This window comes from Trachurus japonicus, chromosome 20 (assembly GCF_045865225.1).
Source record: "Trachurus japonicus isolate A0001 chromosome 20, Traja_1.0".
Classification (NCBI taxonomy): domain Eukaryota; kingdom Metazoa; phylum Chordata; class Actinopteri; order Carangiformes; family Carangidae; genus Trachurus; species Trachurus japonicus.
This window is the reverse complement of record NC_140926.1, coordinates 27,171,451-27,189,302: the sequence shown is the minus strand read 5'-3', so window position 1 is coordinate 27,189,302 and position 17,852 is coordinate 27,171,451. Positions and strand designations below refer to the sequence as shown.

At 43.1% G+C, this 17,852-nt stretch overlaps 1 protein-coding gene across 4 annotated transcripts in view; it reads right to left on the bottom strand.

Annotated features, from left to right (window-relative positions):
• The window catches only part of LOC146967037 (sodium channel protein type 5 subunit alpha-like), a 468,832-nt gene that overhangs the window by 150,068 nt on the left and 300,912 nt on the right, over nt 1-17,852 (bottom strand). For all 4 annotated transcript variants that reach the window (XM_085763726.1, XM_085763723.1, XM_085763724.1 and 1 more), the window contains 3 exons: nt 4,053-4,193; nt 3,832-3,952; nt 1,260-1,447 (listed from right to left, as the gene is read on the bottom strand). In XM_085763726.1, coding sequence (XP_085619852.1) covers nt 1,260-1,447; nt 3,832-3,952; nt 4,053-4,193 — 450 coding nt within the window. The remainder of the gene's footprint in view (nt 1-1,259; nt 1,448-3,831; nt 3,953-4,052; nt 4,194-17,852) is intronic.

Sequence of the window (17,852 nt, the reverse complement as noted above, 5' to 3'; positions counted from 1 at the left end):
ACTGCTCATGACATGTTCATCTAGACTAATGGGGCTTTTACACCTACCTCGTCTGGTCTGGACTTTCAGAGTTTTATGTTTGATCCCAACCAAATTCCCTAGTCTAGACCAAAGATCCGACAAAACAGGTGGTTTCAGTTTGGACCAAACTAAACCATGGTTTACAAACCAATCAATGTCAAGAGTTCTGAAGCAGAACAATCTTTCACCAAACTAAAACTTGCCTTACAGACCGCTCCAACTTGGGATCTGACCTTACCAGGCCTTTCACTCAAATGGTAGATGAGACAAATGGATGTATGACTTCTGGTTTATTGCAGGATCACTGAAACAAACTACACCCTGTATTTTTCTTCTCGATCGCGTGGCTGCAGGCCTCCTATGATATCCCAGAGCTGTGGCTGCTGCTGAAAAGGCAGTTCTGGCTTCCAGAGATATTGTCGGATACTCAATGTAACTCTCCTGGTTTCACATGCCATGCCCACAATTTACCTGAACTAAATATCTTCTCACCTCTCCACAGCACGATGGCTAAAATTTGACAATGTACTTTTAGAAATGCCCAACATTACTGTCATAAGATGCAATATTTTAAACCCTATCACTCTTTTCCCCCCGCCAGATGATGGAAAAGAACATGACTGAATTGCTGTCCTCCAACAGGTTGACTCCCCAAGACTGGACCTACAAGAAACACCATTAACTAACTCCGATTTGGTTCTTTCTTGTAGATGGATCTGTTTAAGTTCACTCTCCTCTCACTATTTTGCTCTCATTTTGCTAATGTGACACAGGGGTAAAACCATGTGTCAAAAGGGGGGAGATTGGATGTGTATGTTTTTGTTTTATACAACAGATGCAGCCAGTGAAAATCAGCCCTTCCACGACCAACAACCAGAGTCCACACCACACTTGAAAAACATCCCTATTCCTCCATTCCTTCCGTCCCGATCGATTTACAGTCCTAGTTCTAACATTGTGAGTAAACAATAATTTACAAAATGTATCATATTGTATCTAAATGTTAAATTGATCAATGCTTAAATATTATTTGTATCATTGCTAAGCTACAGATGATAAATGTCAAACACACAGACACACACTCACACACCAGCTGTCAGATAGGAAGTTTTTCCATGGTAACCTCCAGGGACACACAGCTGACTCATACACACCTGAGCTTGTTTTTGTCAGACACAGGTGTGTGTGAAAGAAAGCAAACACACTTTGATCAATAGACACTCTGATCTCCTCCCTACCTCTTCCACCTCCTCCTCTTGCTCAGAGTCCTCGCTCTGCTCCTCCTCCCCCTCCTCCTCCTCCTCATCCTCCTCTTCTGGAAACTCAACATCTGACTCTCCCGGGGCGATCGGCACGCTGATGGTCAGGTTGGGGTTTGTCATGTAGCTGTCGTCCTCAGGCACCACATACTTCTCTACGTGACGGCCTGGGAAAGAGACAGAGACAGAAAAGTGAAAGTGAAATACAGTAAATAATGTGAATGTGCATTAATAATTTACTTGTGCTGTTTTTTCACTTCCTGGTGGTCATCTGCAACTGCCACTCAGACTAGATTCAGGTCACAAAGCTGTTTCTCCAGAGGCAAATATTAACCATGTGAGATTATTTTCTTATATTGCTGTGAGTCTTTTGTGAAGTCACACTTTTTACCACTAAAATCTATCCAGAGTCCCAATGACCATCAAGGTGTGACTGAGATATCATGTCCAAAAAAATGAAAGGATGGACGTATGTATGGGCAGACAACACTATGGCTGGTGCTGCTGTGGAGACATACAAACTTCAGTTTACTGTGTGCGTTTCAGTGTTGTAATGTAACAAAGTACAAATACTTTGTTCAGTCAGGACCACTTTGTCAAAATAATCTTCATTTACTTGCACAAGTTTCATTTGGCGGTATGATACTGTTCTGGGACTCCCTGCTCTGAAAGCCTGAGGCAGGAAGAGCACCTTCCTGCCCTTTACGAGCCATCATGAACGGCATAAGCAGGGAGCACAGCAGCAAAGAAAACCCAGACAGAGCAGAGCAACTAACAAGATACAATGATAGGGATTCATAACAGACAACGGGAGGAGCTGGGGTGGAGGTGGGTTGCAAAGAAGCCGGCAGAGGAAGCAGCAGCAGCAAGGGAGGTGACGTCGGGCTAGAGCAGTTTAAATAGAGCGCCCTGAATGCAATTCTCCAATAGGAAGCAGCCACGGAGAGTCAGCTGAGCCATCAGCTGATCTGCTCCGTGTTGCTGCTGATTTAGAGCTTGATGTCGTGGCCTGCCAGAACTAACGCTACGCTTGATTTACTGTACCTAAGTAGAATTTTCACATATGTGTACTTTGTTATTTGTATTTCTTATTTATTAATTTTATTTTTTTAAGTATATTTTTGGGGCTTTTTCGCCTTTAATGGACAGGAGAGTGAAGGGAGAGACAGGAAATGGGAGGCAGAGAGGAAATGACACGCAGGATAGGGCCGCTCGACGCGGGATTCGAACCGGGGCCGCCTGCACTGAGGACTATAGCCTCAACACATGGGGCGGGTGCTCTACCAACTGAGCTAAACACCACCCCTGTTATTTATATTGCTGACAACTTTCACTTTTACCCTACTACATTTCCTAAATAAAATGTGTATTTTTACTACAATACATTTCCCATAACCATCTATGTTACTCTATTGGTGCGTTTCCACTAGCGCGCTTCGGCTCGGCTCGGCGCGCTATTTGCATGTTTCCACTAGCACACAGTACCTGCAACCAGGTACACTTTTGGTATCACCTCAGCCCTGGTTCCAAGCGAGCCGAAGCGTTCCTAAAACGTGACGTCAGCCGACTGCCTTCCACTGATTGGCCGATGAGTGTTGTCACTGGAAGCGCCATAACCGCGCGACGACCGACTAGAATGTAAATAAAAACAAGACTCAAGACAAGACACCACTTTTTACTGCTTCAGTTTGTACTGCTGTTTGACTTCGAACACGAGATGGCTTCTCAGAAGAAATCCACTCCTTGGTCGGTCGAGGAAGTCCAGATGTTCCTGACTCTGGCTGCAGAAGAAAGGATTCAGAGGGAGCTCGACGGCACCACATGGAACGAAATGGTTTTCGGTTTCGCACAGCCGTGTTATGACGACCCCGCCCACGTCGAAGAGGCACCAAGTGATACTCAGTTGTAATGGAAACACAACCAAACCGAGCCGAGCTGAGCCGAGCCGCATCGAGCCGAGCCGTGCTAAAGGAAATGCGTCATATGTTATCACAATAACTCGGGTGGGGCTACAGGCTTTTTTCTTCTTTTTTTTTTTTGCTGCGGTCCAGCCGAGAATTACTGCTTGTGAGTCCGGCAGCATCGGGTCCAGGCTTCAACACCTGCGGATTGGACCGGGTCGGTGAAGTACATTTAATGTACTCAAATACAATAATAGTCTAAAAAGGTGACTTTAACTTCTTTTTTTTTTTTTTTAGTATATTTTTTTGGCTTTTCATGCCTTTATTTGATAGGACAGTTGAGAGTGTGACAGGAAATGGGAGGCAGAGATGGGGGGAATGACATGCAGGATAGGGCCGTCCGACACGGGACTCGAACCGGGGCCGCCTGCAGCGAGGACTATAGCCTCAACACATGGGGCGGGTGCTCTACCAACTGAGCTAAACTCTGCCCCGACTTTAACTTCTACCAAAGTCATTTTCTGGTAAGATACTTGTACTTTTGCTCAAGTATCGCTTTCAAGTACTTTATACAAGACTGGTGTGTTTGTGCTGTGTGTGTATGTGTGTGTGTGTGTGTGTGTGTGTGTGTGTGTGTGTGTGTGTGTTACCTATGACAGCTCCATTGACCTCAGTGTGGATGGTACTCAGGCGTTTAAGTTTCATCATGGCTTTGGCCTCTTTTCGTTTCTGACGACGGCGCTTTAGGTTCCCATTGAAGAAATCCACCACCTGCATCACACACACATAGAAAAGAGATGAAACATAGAACAGACACACAGGTATTATTTTTCATGATATTAGTAGAACAAACACACAGATACATAAGTACCTGTCTGCGGCACCAGGCCAGGCCTCTGGTGATTCTGTGGATGGCGATCTGCAGGTTGTTCATCTCACCATCGTCGTCTGGAGCCGACAGATTGTCAGAGCTGAAACTGCTGAGGAGCAGAGCCAGGAACAGGTTCAACAGCTGGAGACAGAAACACAATGAGAGAGAGAGTTACTAAACATCTGGATAAATGTGACAAAAAAGTGGGAATGCAAGAACACCGGTGATGCATGTGAACAAGTGGCAGTGACAGTGACCAAACCCCATCAACTCACACAGTCACTGGCATCAAGGAAATGGGAGTTTTGCGAATATTTGGTCAAGAAGTATTGTCATTAACAAGTTGTAAAACTTTTACCCAATGATGGTTTTGAATGAAATGCTACATTCTTGCAACAAAACCAGAGTGGAGATAAAGAGTGATCCTTTTATTTCGACTCAGTCATGTTCACCTGTGAATGTATTGAAATCTATTGAGATGTAACTGACGGTGATGGTGACATGTTTAATTTGATGTACAAAAGAAGACTGAGCTACTATAGTTCATCTGCAAGTAAGAGGACCCATCAAACACACACACACACAGACACACAATCACACACACACACACACACACACACACACACACACACACACACACACACACACACACACACACAATCACATTTCTAGTGCAAGTGGCTTGTCCAGTGCTGAATAATGAGACTGCTGGTAACTGATCAGGAAGTTGGAGCCGCTCTTAGTCAGATTAACTTCTCTTTGAACACAGCTCTGTTTGTGTGAGTGTGTGTATGTGTATGTCTAGGTCAGCTGGATCAGGTGACAGATTCCTGCGTCTGTCCTCTGATTACAGTGCACAGACCTCAGACCAGGAGATTATCTGTCCTGTGTTTTGCCCAGAGGTGCCTCAGCGGGACTCAAACAGATAAAGGTTCAAGGTTCATTTATTGTCATTGTAAAACATGCTTTCACATGAGGCGAGCAAATTCCCTGCTCAGGTCCCAGCAGTGTAATTAAATGACAGTAAAAACACAAACTAACAAAAAAAACACAGTTTCCCTTACTGTAATCATGTAATATTACTTGTGTGCAAGAGCATGCGTGCATGTGTGTCTTGGTGTGTTTGGTTGTGTTTCACAAAGATTTAAAGTAGCCTAAATGTATAGATGATGTGGGTCAGAAGTTGATAGACTGCAGAGATATCAGAGGAGTCTCTAATTCACAAATTGGGGTGGCGTGAACGCTGTCCAGATTGGAATCAAACCCACAACCTGAAGATCAACAGTCATATATTGTAAAGACGCAGCTAATCAGACCGGCACATGATCATCTTCTCTGAGCACTGACATTGATGAGCTGTCAGCCTGTCTCTGCATGGGCGTAACCACACATTTTTTGGGGGGGACATGTCCCCCCAATATTTGGGTAATACCAATCTGTGCCCCCAATAATAAATACAAATATGTGACATATATTCTCCTTTTAAGAACCCCAACTGTCACCGCATCCGTCTCTTGTTATTTCCAATTTAGTTCCATTTAATTCCATTGTGTTAGAAGTAATGTGTTACTGTAATGTGATTACTTTTTTTCAAGTGACAAGTAAGGGATTACAATTGCAAAAACAGTAATTTGATTACTGTTACTTTCCCGCAAGCAGGCTGTGTTACTGCATTACTTAACCATGATTTTGTTTAGTGACAATGACGTATGAGCAGCGCGACGCCAGTGGTAAACACTGACACGTATATTGATCAACAAGAGACAACATGCAGCGCAGGAGAGAGCAGGACTATGCAGCATTCAGCAGAGGTTGAAGAAATCCATTCATCCTATGGACTGCATGGCAAAGTTCCTTCCACTGTAACTGATAATGCATCTAATTTTGCCAAAGCATTATGTCAGTCCTATAATTTGGAGTCTGAATCTGAATCTGAAAATGAAGAAGAAGGTGATGATGAGGAACCGGCTTTTACAGATGTCATAGAAGCTCTTTCAACCACATCTGGTGATGGACAGTTTAGCCTCCCTCCACACTACAGGTGTGCATCACAAACAATTTCAACAAGTGATGTTGTGACATTAAAAGAATGGTTAATTCGTCATAATCACTGCAGATTACTTTCACATTTATTTTTCATATTTTGAAATAGTTGAGTTGATGTTCCTGTGTTTCTAACACAAACGGGAGCTTCCGACTGCACGTGAACACACCGAGCGCTTGAAGTTGACTTGCTTGAAGTAAACAAACTTCTCGGCAGGGGTGGAAAGTAACTAGTTACATTTACTCAAGTTACTGTAATTAAGTAGCTTTTTTGTGTACTTGTACTTTTTTGAGTAATTTTTAAAATCAGTACTTTTACTTTTACTTGAGTACATATTGTTGGAAGAAATTTACTTAGTTACATTTTAAATAGCTTAAGTTACAAAGTAAAAAATATATAGCTAACTCTGTGTGGGTTGTCAAAAGTAGCTACGCTGCTGCCGCCTCGATTTCTCCCCCTTCACAGACGCACACAGCAGCAGGCAGGTCATCTATGCAGGCAGGTACACACCTCTTTCCCCCTCACCGCTACGTGAGTTTGTGCATAACAGGGCTCGTCGCTATGTTGTCGTCTTATATTAGCCATTAGCCACAGCTAGCGGTTAAAAGCTGACGTTAATGATTAAAGACAACGTTATCAGGCATGTCCATCTATTCGGCTACGTTTATGGTGACCGTGCCAGACACACCGGGGCTGAAGGCCGGACCGGCAGTCCGTTGAGTTAAATGTAGGAGCCCAGTCAGATCCATGGCCATGCTCAAAAGAACAGACAAGCAGCCCACTGCTTCAGAGCAGTTACAGTAAAGAGGCAAGAGAGAGAGAACCTACAGTAACCCCCCCCCCTCCTCCTCCTCCTCCTCCTCCTCCTCCTTGAGAGCAGACAGGAAAGACAGTAAAAAAACAGGTGTGTGTGAGTGAAAGAGGGAGAGAGAGATTTTTCTTTTCTTTTTTTATCCGTATTGAAAATGGTATTGAGTATCGAATATTTTCCTTAATATTGATATTGAGTTGAAAATTTTAGTATCATGATCATGGTCGTGACAACCTTAGTGCCAGTAACTGTAACTGTCCATCTGATTAGCTCTGGACAACTGCAGTGTCAGAAGGTCAGAATCAAGTTGGTGCCACAGGAGCTAAAAGATGATGGAGACCAGTGTATCGATGGAGAAGGGACAAGTTTGAAACACAGAGACATGCACGGAGAATGTGAGGCCAATCTCTGGCCATTATACCCCCCCCCCCAAAAAAAATAAAAAAGTAACGAAGTAACTTTTACTCTGAGTAAATTTTAAATGAACTACTTTTTACTTTTACTTGAGTAGATTTTTACACCAGTACTTTTACTTTTACTTGAGTAAAATTTCATCAAGGTAACTGTACTTTTACTTGAGTAGATTTTTTTGGTACTCTTTCCACCCCTGCTTCTCGGTGCGTGTTTTAGTCGCCATCTGACGCTGTCTGTGGCTTTGAGCGATGGAAACAGCCTAAGCAGCAGAACTTCAATCCGCTCCCATTCATCGCTGCCGTGGCAATGCGCGGAATTATCCTTTAAAATTATTTAAATGCTTGAAATAAAATAAACTAAATGAGAAAAAATAAATAAATATTTTTTAAATACACTTTTTATAGATTTAAATGGTTTGATTTTTGATAAAAACAAGCCATTTTAAGCATTGGGCCTTTCATCCTGTAGTGTGGGTACAAGCAAGAAGTTAGTCAATATAAACATTACATAATATGAGTGTGTGTGAGAGTGGGTGTGAATGGTGTGAGCCTGTGTGAAACATGTGAGTTCATGTTTCTATTTATGTGTGTGTGTGTTTGCATTGATCTTTGCCAGTGTGTGTGTTTGTGCTACTGATCAGTGTCCGGCTGTCACACGCCTGGTTTCACCATCCCAAAATGTTTGCATCTGATTGGCCATGGCACTGCACCCAATCAGCAATAGATCAATGCTGTTTGATTGGTTAACATAGCAACATGCACTGGCAGCTCGACCAATGACCTTGTTGCTTTCCAATTGCCAATAGAACATCAGCAACAGCTGGCAAAAGACAACTGACTTCATCTATTTGGATCATTTTACTCCTGAATACGTGTTCACAAGTCACTGACTATATTATCATGTAGTTCACAGACATTGTCATGAAGCTGCTCAGGTGCCGTGATCCCTCCAGCTTCCTCAACCTCTGACTCACTCTATTTTTAGCCCATAAGCTGTTGAAAGGTACAGTAACTGCCTCCAGCGTCAGCACAGTGTACGATCAGCAGCACCGAGAGCTAATGTGTCATAAATTATTGGTTATTGATCACTTTCCCTCCGGCTGCAACATACGTAGTTCAGTGTTGATCATTAGTGGTTTTAATACACATAAAGCATCTACTGTAAAATTTCTGTATATAAGTCACACTTTTTTTCATCTAAAAAGTTGGTTGCGGCCGGTGCGACCTATAGACCAAGGTAAATGTCAACCAACCCATGGGCATTGAGGCATTGAGGACGGATTGTGATCCATGGGCCAAACCACCTCCCGGAGGTGGTCGGGGTCGCATTGTGACCACGTGTGTGAACTAGAGATGTCACATTACAGATTTTCTAGGTACGATTATTGTCAGAGAAATAATCACGGTGTTACGATTATCATGATTATTATGCATTAATTAATTTCAAACACTATTAATGTGTAAAATCAAATGTAGTGTATATTATTACATTACTAATTATTTACACAAAGTATCTATTAAAATATGGCCAATTATTAAAGTGTTTGAAATAATATAAGTCATTAATTGTCATCTATACCAAATGTTTAAGTTTATTTTAATCTTTTTTTATTATTATTATTACAAATGACAGCATTTAAATACCAATTCAATGTTACGTATGGACCAGTATCTGTGCATTTACCTTTACTTTGCCGCACATCTGCCAGTACGGTTCATACATAATCTTTTTTTGGAAAGTAACGGTATTTAGGAATCTTTACGATCAATTAATTGTGGCGTTTAATACCGCGATTAATTGTGAAAACAAGTAATTGTGACATCCCTAGTGTGAACGGTGTAAGGTGTAAGCGGTAATGCGTCCTGTATCCGCATACGACTACGCGGGCAGAACGGCGTTTCCGATGACGGTAATTAACGAGACTCATTTGGGCCCGCCATAGTCTCCGACATAAAATAATATTATTATTATGGGTTTTTTAACAGCGTTTCACCGTCTCTCATCCCTGTCAGTCAGCCCCTCCTCCTGCTGGACTCGGTCTCTCTCTCTCTTGAGCAGGCACTCGTAGGCACACACACACGTGCGCATGGAACACTAATAAACGCTATGCGCCATATCGCGCTAAATGTACAGTGTTTAATTACCCCGCAATCTCTTTTCTTTTTATAAAATAACAAGAAAGAGCTACACCGCAGCACAGAAACATGTGGAACCTGTATAATGTTTTTATTACCAAATAGCAATAGAAAACCTTGTTTTCCCAGTTTGAAGCCCTCAAAAATAGACTGCGGCTTATATACCACTGCGACTTATATTCCGAATTTTACGGTAAGTAGGTTCCTGGGAACTGGAACAGGTATACAACTGTACCTATTTTTGGCACTTTTTGTGTGCATGTGTGTGTGTTATTTGATGTTAATTTGTCTATAAAAAAAAATGTAAAAACTTCTGAAATTTGAATATTTATTCTCAAAAACATCACAACCCCTTAACCTTTAAAGGAACTTGGGGCAGGATCAAGAAATAAGACTCATTAGCGATACAATGGCCGTTGTGGCCGTTAGAGTAACTGCAGCCATCAGCCAAGCTGGTGCGGGAGCGTGCATGAACTCTCCACAGCAGTGCAGCTGATGCTGTAAACCTAAACCGAGTCGAGTCGAGTAGAGCTGTAACTGTGTAGTGGAAAACAGCCGATCCTCGCTGGCCTGAACAAACTCCGACATGTTGGTTTATACAGTGTGCGAACTATACTGTGGCTTTCGGGGGGCTCACTGATATTGGGGCGGGGGGGCTCTACAAACACTGGTGCGCATATCATGCCACGTAGCAATGAGACTCATCGCTCATTATTAATAGATACTGCACAACTGAAAATATTGTAGCGACCCCGCAGTAATGTTGTTGTTATGAATGTTTAATTCTGTGATTTCTGACTGACTGTGAATGTGTACGGGCAGGTATAGTAGGATGAGAAACTGAGGGGCCGGGGTGAGTGTGAGGAGGACAGAGTCCTGTGTGATGTGTGTGTGTCTGTGTATGTATGTAGGTGAGTGAGGAGGAGCAGAAGAAGTGAGAGTTGTCAGATAAGTTTGTGTTATGTTGTTGTAATTACGTCGGCTCGGACGCTACAATATCAATAACGCGGACGCGAAATAGCCGCGAAGCGGAGCCAGTTTCCTTTCGGTGCCGTTAACCGATTGTGCCAGATGTGCCAGAGCGCGCACCTGAGGTGCAGAGGTCCTCTGCGCCAGGCGATTTGTGTTTATTAATCTTAACAGAGTGCGCGAGATATTAATACACACATTCACACAGGCTACACACACATATGGGCTACACATTCATGTAGGCTACACATACCCACAGACACACAGCTGAGGGGCTGAGGCACGGCACGGAGAAATGCGCATCTGGTGGCGTGCCCCCCAGTGGGTGCTCAACCTGGTCAGTGGGTGCTCGTGCACCGGAGCACCCACGAGATCGGCACCTATGAGGCACAGCGATCTCAGCTGCCTACAGCTGTTGCTGTTATTGTTTTTAACAAAGACAAAAACAGCGCTGGCAGTGGCCACAAATAAGGGCGCACTCACACTAGGGCCAGTTGTTCCGTACCGTGCTGAAGCCCAAATGATATGAAAGGTTTTCTAATTTATTGAGAAACAATGCCCAGGTCAGCAATGCATGACAAAAAACTCATTTGTCCCCTCAAGTTACATAAACCAACACAGCGTGGACACACACAACTCCGGTGACGCCGGTGACGTGTAGAAAAGTGAAAAAAGTGTTTCCATTACACTTTCGCGATACACGTTTGTATCACCCCCATGCGCAAATACATGAATAGCCTAATTTTACACATGATCCATTATATTGACAGTACAAAAAAACAAAACAAAGAGGAAATATATGGGAAAAGACAGCATTTTGCCAATATTTTAGAGACCCCCCCAAAATTTCACAAATCATGTTTTCAGGGGAGCTCATGTCTCATCAAGGGGGGCTGAGACCCCCCTGGCTCCCCCGTGTGGGGAGAGCGCGATACAGATACATGAACGGGGACTGTACCATGATTACCCTAGTTAAAGTGAAAAATAGTTTTTATGATTGTACTAACTAATTAATCTAATTACAATTTAATTTGGATTAATTAATGAACTTGCCGTTCATATCATTCATATCTACATGGAGCGGGTAAGCTCGGTGCTGGCTGCCATGTGGTGTCTCCATGTTTTTACGTTCAGTGGCAGCGTGACGGTAGGAAACCACGGAAACTCAGCGGAGACACCGGAGCTGTCGGCTCAGGTGGAGGTGGCGTCTGTGAAAAGTCACCGCGGTAACGCAGTGAGGAGGAATGGAGCGTTACACTGATGCTGCATTCACCTGCAGTCGGGCAGATGGCCGTCGCTAACAAACCAGATGTCATTTTAATCACAGAAGTCCAGAGAAAGCCGGTAAAACATGGGTCAGGTCAACAATACCACATCGCCATGACAACATATTGTCATTGTTTTGCCTGGTGCTGACGGACCACTTGTTTACATAGAGGCTTGTTTATGCCATTATGTGCAGCGGCTGTCGTCCGTCTGCCATCTGCCCAATTTCACGTGAATGCAGCATAAAAAATACGATTGAGTTGCTTGTGATATACAACCACAATGCTAGATGGGAGTAATTCCTACACAAAGACTGCAAATTGAGGGGGACGCTCGTGAGCAGGACATGGCGTTAGAAGCATTTTTCAGAGCTCCTGCAGAATTAACAAAATTTTTTCCAAAAACAGCTAAAAAATACGTGAAGCTCAGCCCAAACGTTTACAAAAGACAACATAGGGAGGCAAACGGCCGAACTGCACGCAGAGCGTCGATTTGAATGGTGGAAAAGCTTCAACAATACAAGTACGGCGGCCAAGCTAATGCTAACAGCCAACGGCCTACTAGAACCACGAGGCAGAATACACCAGGTGTGCCAAATCAACCCTCGCCCACCCGGCCTGGAAACTCAACCATGGCTGCCGAAGATATTAAAAAAAGAGGTCTTATCCTCCTTGAGGGGAGAGATTTCTAAAATCATAAGGAACAAACTCAAAAGTGCGCTGACGGATGACTTTAACGCACTTCGGAATTACAAGGAATGAGGTCTGAAGTCGCCAACAATATGAAAGCAATGCGGGCAGAAGTCGACCACATCAAAACAGACATACAGGATATGAAGGGTGGATTATCAACATGGTCCGACGAAGTGACTTCGCTGCAAGCCACGGTATCCAGCCTTAAAAACCAGGTGGCAACTCTCAAAGATCGATGTGAGGACATGGAGGGAAGAATAAGACGGGGCAACATCAGGATTGCAGGGATAGAAGAGCAACCAAACTCCAGCTCCCCAAAAGCGGTCGCTAAAATCATCAGAGAAGTCCTACAGCTGGACCGGGATATAAAGGTGGACCGCTCACACCGCGCACTGGCCACCAGGAACCTAGGAGACCGAGAGAAGTCACGGGTGATAATCGCTAAATTACACTACGATAGAGACGCCGTGGAGATCCTACGAAAAGCCCGGGACGGAGCTCCACTGTCTTATAATGGACACCGCATTGCCATATTTCCTGACTACACCGCCAGTGTTGCCAAAGCTCGAGCTGCATTCACGGATGTACAGAAAGCACTTCGAGGTCGGAAGGAGATCCGCTACGGCTTACTCTATCCAGCCAGACTTCGAATCACACACCGGGACGAGGACAAGGAGTTCGTGGACCCCCAGAAGGCCATGGACTATGTGAAGAAAATCCTCCCAGCAACCGAGATAGAAGGCTGAGTGTATCCTTAACATGATGTGACACTAACAGTAAGAACCGGTTATGATAATGACGAGTGACTCTCATATTACGAGCAATGTTTTTTTGTTGTTGTTGTTTCTTTCTTTTCCCCTCTCTGTTATCATACCGGTTCACTTGTGAAATTTCACATGGGGTCATTAACAGTGCAATCTATATCTCATTTAACATACACCAGCATGCCCCATGAGCAATATAAGGTTATAGTAGTCCTCATTATTATCATTTATCCTAAGTTTTTTAAAGTAAGAGCAGACTACTTCCAACTCTTTCTCAGAGCTTGATTATACAAGTAATTTATGTTTACAAAGCTGTAAAGAGCTGTTTAACTTGATATATTTATGCAGGAGCCTGAATGAATGAATGATGATCATTTTCTTTTTACTTTCTTCTTTCTTTGTCTTAGCGCACCTGAAGTACAGTTCAATCCAACCTAGACTGTGCACACTTGCTGCTTACTTAGCAGTTAGGGACAAGGTCCCAAGTATTATTATATCTTCTAACTATAGTTATAACTGGTTCTGTGTTCTTGTTCTGGTCCCTTTGTTCCCCAGGGATCCTGAGTTAAATATAATAACAAAGTCATTCCCTCTATTCATCTACAGCACTCTTACTTGTTGAAGTTAAAAAACCCTTACGCAGCTGCAGCATCTGCCTTTGTTTTGTCCACTCTTTTTGGTTGTATTACTTGATCACACTCCATAAAACTCATATATTAAGACATGGCATACATTATGTTCACCGCCGCCTTCCGTTCCTCCTCAGAATCTAAGCAAAAATTAAAACTTTGTGAGTGATGGATAAATTAAAAATCATAAGCTATAATGTGAAGTGTCTTCATAGTCCAATTAAGAAAAAGAAAATATTAAACCAGCTAAGACAAATGAACTGCCAAATAGCATTTCTACAAGAAACGCACCTGTCTGACGTGGAACACGAGAAGTTAAAGTCATGGGCAGATAAAGTATACTACTCTTCTCACCGCTCAGGGAGAAAAAAGGGAGTTTCCATCCTTATACACAGACAAATTAATTTTACAAAAACCTTGATGCATAAGGATACAGAGGGGAGATATATTTTAGTTAATGGAGTAATTGACGGTGTAGAGGTGTCCTTAATAAATGTGTATGCACCCAATGAAGATGAGCCCGGATTTATTAAAACACTGTTTAATACAATATTACAGTATAGCACTGGCTTACTGCTACTGGGAGGGGATTTTAATTGTGTAATGTCTCAGCTAATGGATCGGCAACCGCCTTCTAAAGCCCCCCTGCCCAGAATGAGTAAAATGCTTAAATATCAAATTACAGAAGCAGGTCTGGTCGATATATGGAGAAGTAAGTTTTCGAGAGGTAGGGACTTCACCTTCTATTCAAACAGACATGCATCTTATTCTAGGATAGACTATTTCTTCACCCCAAGAGCATATTTGCATAGGATAACAGACATTGAGATATTGCCTATCACTATTTCTGACCATGCACATGTTTTATTGAAATGGGATATAGGACACAGACCACCAACTAAACAATGGAGGCTCAACACTTCTCTCCTTAATGATAAAGAATTTATTTCCTTTATTTCAGAAGAATTCAAGATATATCTAGATACCAATGCCTCACCAGAAACTAACCCCCTAATATTATGGGATTGTGCCAAAGCATATATCAGGGGCCGTATCATCTCGTTCACATCTGCAAGGAAAAGAGAGAGGGAGGCAAGACAGCGAGAATTGGAAGATAAAATAAAAAAGTTAGAGCATAAACATAAACAATCTGCAACAACTAGTGTCACCAACGACCTAAATGCAACTCGCTGACAACTTAATAGCCTCTTATCAGACAAGATTGAGGGATGTTTAAGATTTACAAATCAAAAATATTATGGATATGGAAACAGGGCAAGCAAATTATTAGCTTTTAGATTGAGAAAGCAGCAATCTTCAAATGTCGTACATAGAATAAAATCACAAGCAAATATGGCCACAAAACCGAACGAAATTGCAGGGGCATTTGCAGAATTCTACAAATCATTATATAAGAATACAGATACATGCGATGACGATGCAAAACTATCGGAGTACCTAAAACATATAAAATTAACTGAATTAACAAACTCAACAGCTGAGGAACTAGATCAGCCAATACAGGAATTGGAGATAAGACAGGTGATTTCGACACTTAAGAATAGCAAAAGTCCAGGGGTCTCATTTATAACCGTTGCGTACGCACAAAACAGGGCCTGAAAGTGGCGTACGTGACTTTCCACGCCAAGGTTGTGATCTATAAAAAACAAACTTGACGGGAGAATGTGCGCAGCCCTAAGCAAACTCTGACCCATGCGTACGCATGGTCTGGAGGAAAAGGGGAATTGGCGACACAGACAGTGTGGTGGTGAACTGAAGTCAGACTCAGGAAATGTAGAGTGAGAAGAACGATTATGTTTTTATTATCGGCCGTCACACATTTAATTTCAACCCGTATGCGTTAGATCCATGTTGCCACGGTGATTTAATTCAACAGCCTTATTTTTGCATCGGACGGGTGTTTCAGAAACATCTTCTTAGAATCTAACTTAAAATTCAAAATCAAAATTCCTTCTCTATATTTAATCACCACCATCTCTCCGTCATATTGTCCACTCCCAGAGCGCAGGAGGAGGAGAGGACGGCGCGGCTGCATGGGATAAATACATGGTGTAAATAACTATATGTTCCTATGATACTGTGTGAACGGGAACTGCCCATTGGTCCGACCTCCCATTGGTTCGACCTCCCGTTACTCCGACAAAATACCCACTGGTCAGACCTCCCATTGGTTCGACCTCCCGTTACTCCGACAAAATCAACCACAAGTCGGACCAATAGGAGGTTGAACCAATGGGTGGTCCCGTTAGTTCGAACTGTCATCGCTACTTTGTGACAAGCTCTTCCATTGATAGGAGCATGCAGCTTTCTCTCTCTCTCTCCAGGAGCCAGATCATGTCAGATCGCGCACAACCATCATAAATGCTGATCAAGATGTGTAAACTGATAATCAAAGCCCCCCCCCTCCGCTCGAGCATGGCTGAACCTGGCGGCTTGAGCTCACTTCACGGGCGCGAGCCTGCTGCAGCTGCTCCTGCTGACAGCAGACTGAGAGAAAAAAAAAAAGAGTACATTTCGCTTTGGTTAGGTTCAGGCAATGAAGAAAGGAGTTGGTTAAGTTTAGTAAAAACACCAGGTAGAGGCTAGACAGGCTGGAAGCATAATGAGTGTTATATGTTATTAATATGAAGTGCTTGTCTTGCACATGATCCGTTTGATCCCAGAAAGGAAAAAAGGATCAATGCTCACTGCGCAGCCTCCATTTCCTTTCTGATTGCGTCTGTCTGTCTGTTCGGAGTGGGGGAGAGAGAGAGAGAGAAGCCAATCCACCTGTCTGTATACCTGTCTGTAATGTAAGTTTGATTTGATATGAATGTCAAGGTTTAATTATGGACACTAATGAGCGCGCAGCAGTGCGTAAAAGTCGTGCGTAATGACAGCTCCTCGTTGGTGAAACACAATAAAGTGCACCTCTTCTTCCACGTGTGTCTTATTGACAGGTGGAGCCTATATGAATAATTATATAAATGCATAGTGAACGGTAAAAATGGAGAGTTGGACTAATGCTAATAACTAGTCCAGTTCGAACTAATGAGGACCTCCCATTAGTTCGAACTCTCATTACTCCGATTGTCGGACCAATGGGAGTTCGAACCAATGGGAGGTCGGACTAATGGGAGGTCGGACCAGTGCCATGGACCCGTGTGAACATATGATCGAGAGTCAATTAAATCTCAAACCCTGGGAAAAAAAATCCAGTAATTGTTACATTCTGTTTTCTTGTTATCAAGAGAAGTGTCATGTTTAATCATTCCTCAGAATGTAACTGATTCCGCTAATTATTTTATTTTATTTATTTTTTTATTAAGTTTTATCGATCAGTCTAATTACTGTAAATAATACAGCGTGAGCCCCGTGCGTAATTCTGCACCACGGCACCGCTGGAGGAGAAAGGAGGGAGAGTGAGACCATGATGAATGGTTAATAACTCGTTTCAGATTAGAACTGTTGTCATTGTTGTAACCATAGACATATATATGTCTGTGGTTGTAACTATGTGCTGAACCTGAACCGGGTCCAGCATTTGAGAGGGCAGCAAAACAACACCGCGTGCGCTCTGTGCCGCTGACGCCGTTAACAGCTGCAGCAACACGTCACGTCGCCACTTTCACACCTGCAGCTAATTCACAACACCGACAGAACAAGAGCACGTCAGGCTCATTGACATGCAGATCACATTCATGTGGTGGTTTGCATTGACCATCTAGGGTTAAAACAGGACGTGTACAGGGCGGAACGTGAAGCGGATTCAGCTGCGCACACTTGTAGGAACTCTGTGATTTATAAAGGGAAGTTTGCTTGCAAGTGTGCGTACGCAGGGTTTTATAAGTCTGAATATTTACTGGCGCACGCAAAACTTGGCTTTTGGGCGTATGTACACTTTTAGTAACGATCCCACGCACAGTTTTATAAATGAGACCCCAGGTCCGGACGGATCTGTCAATGAATTTTATAAAACCTTTAAAGACCTGCTGGCACCCCTGTTATTAAAAGCATATAGACATGCCCTAGGGTCCAAAACTATGGCACCATCTTGGAATGAGGCAACCATAGTA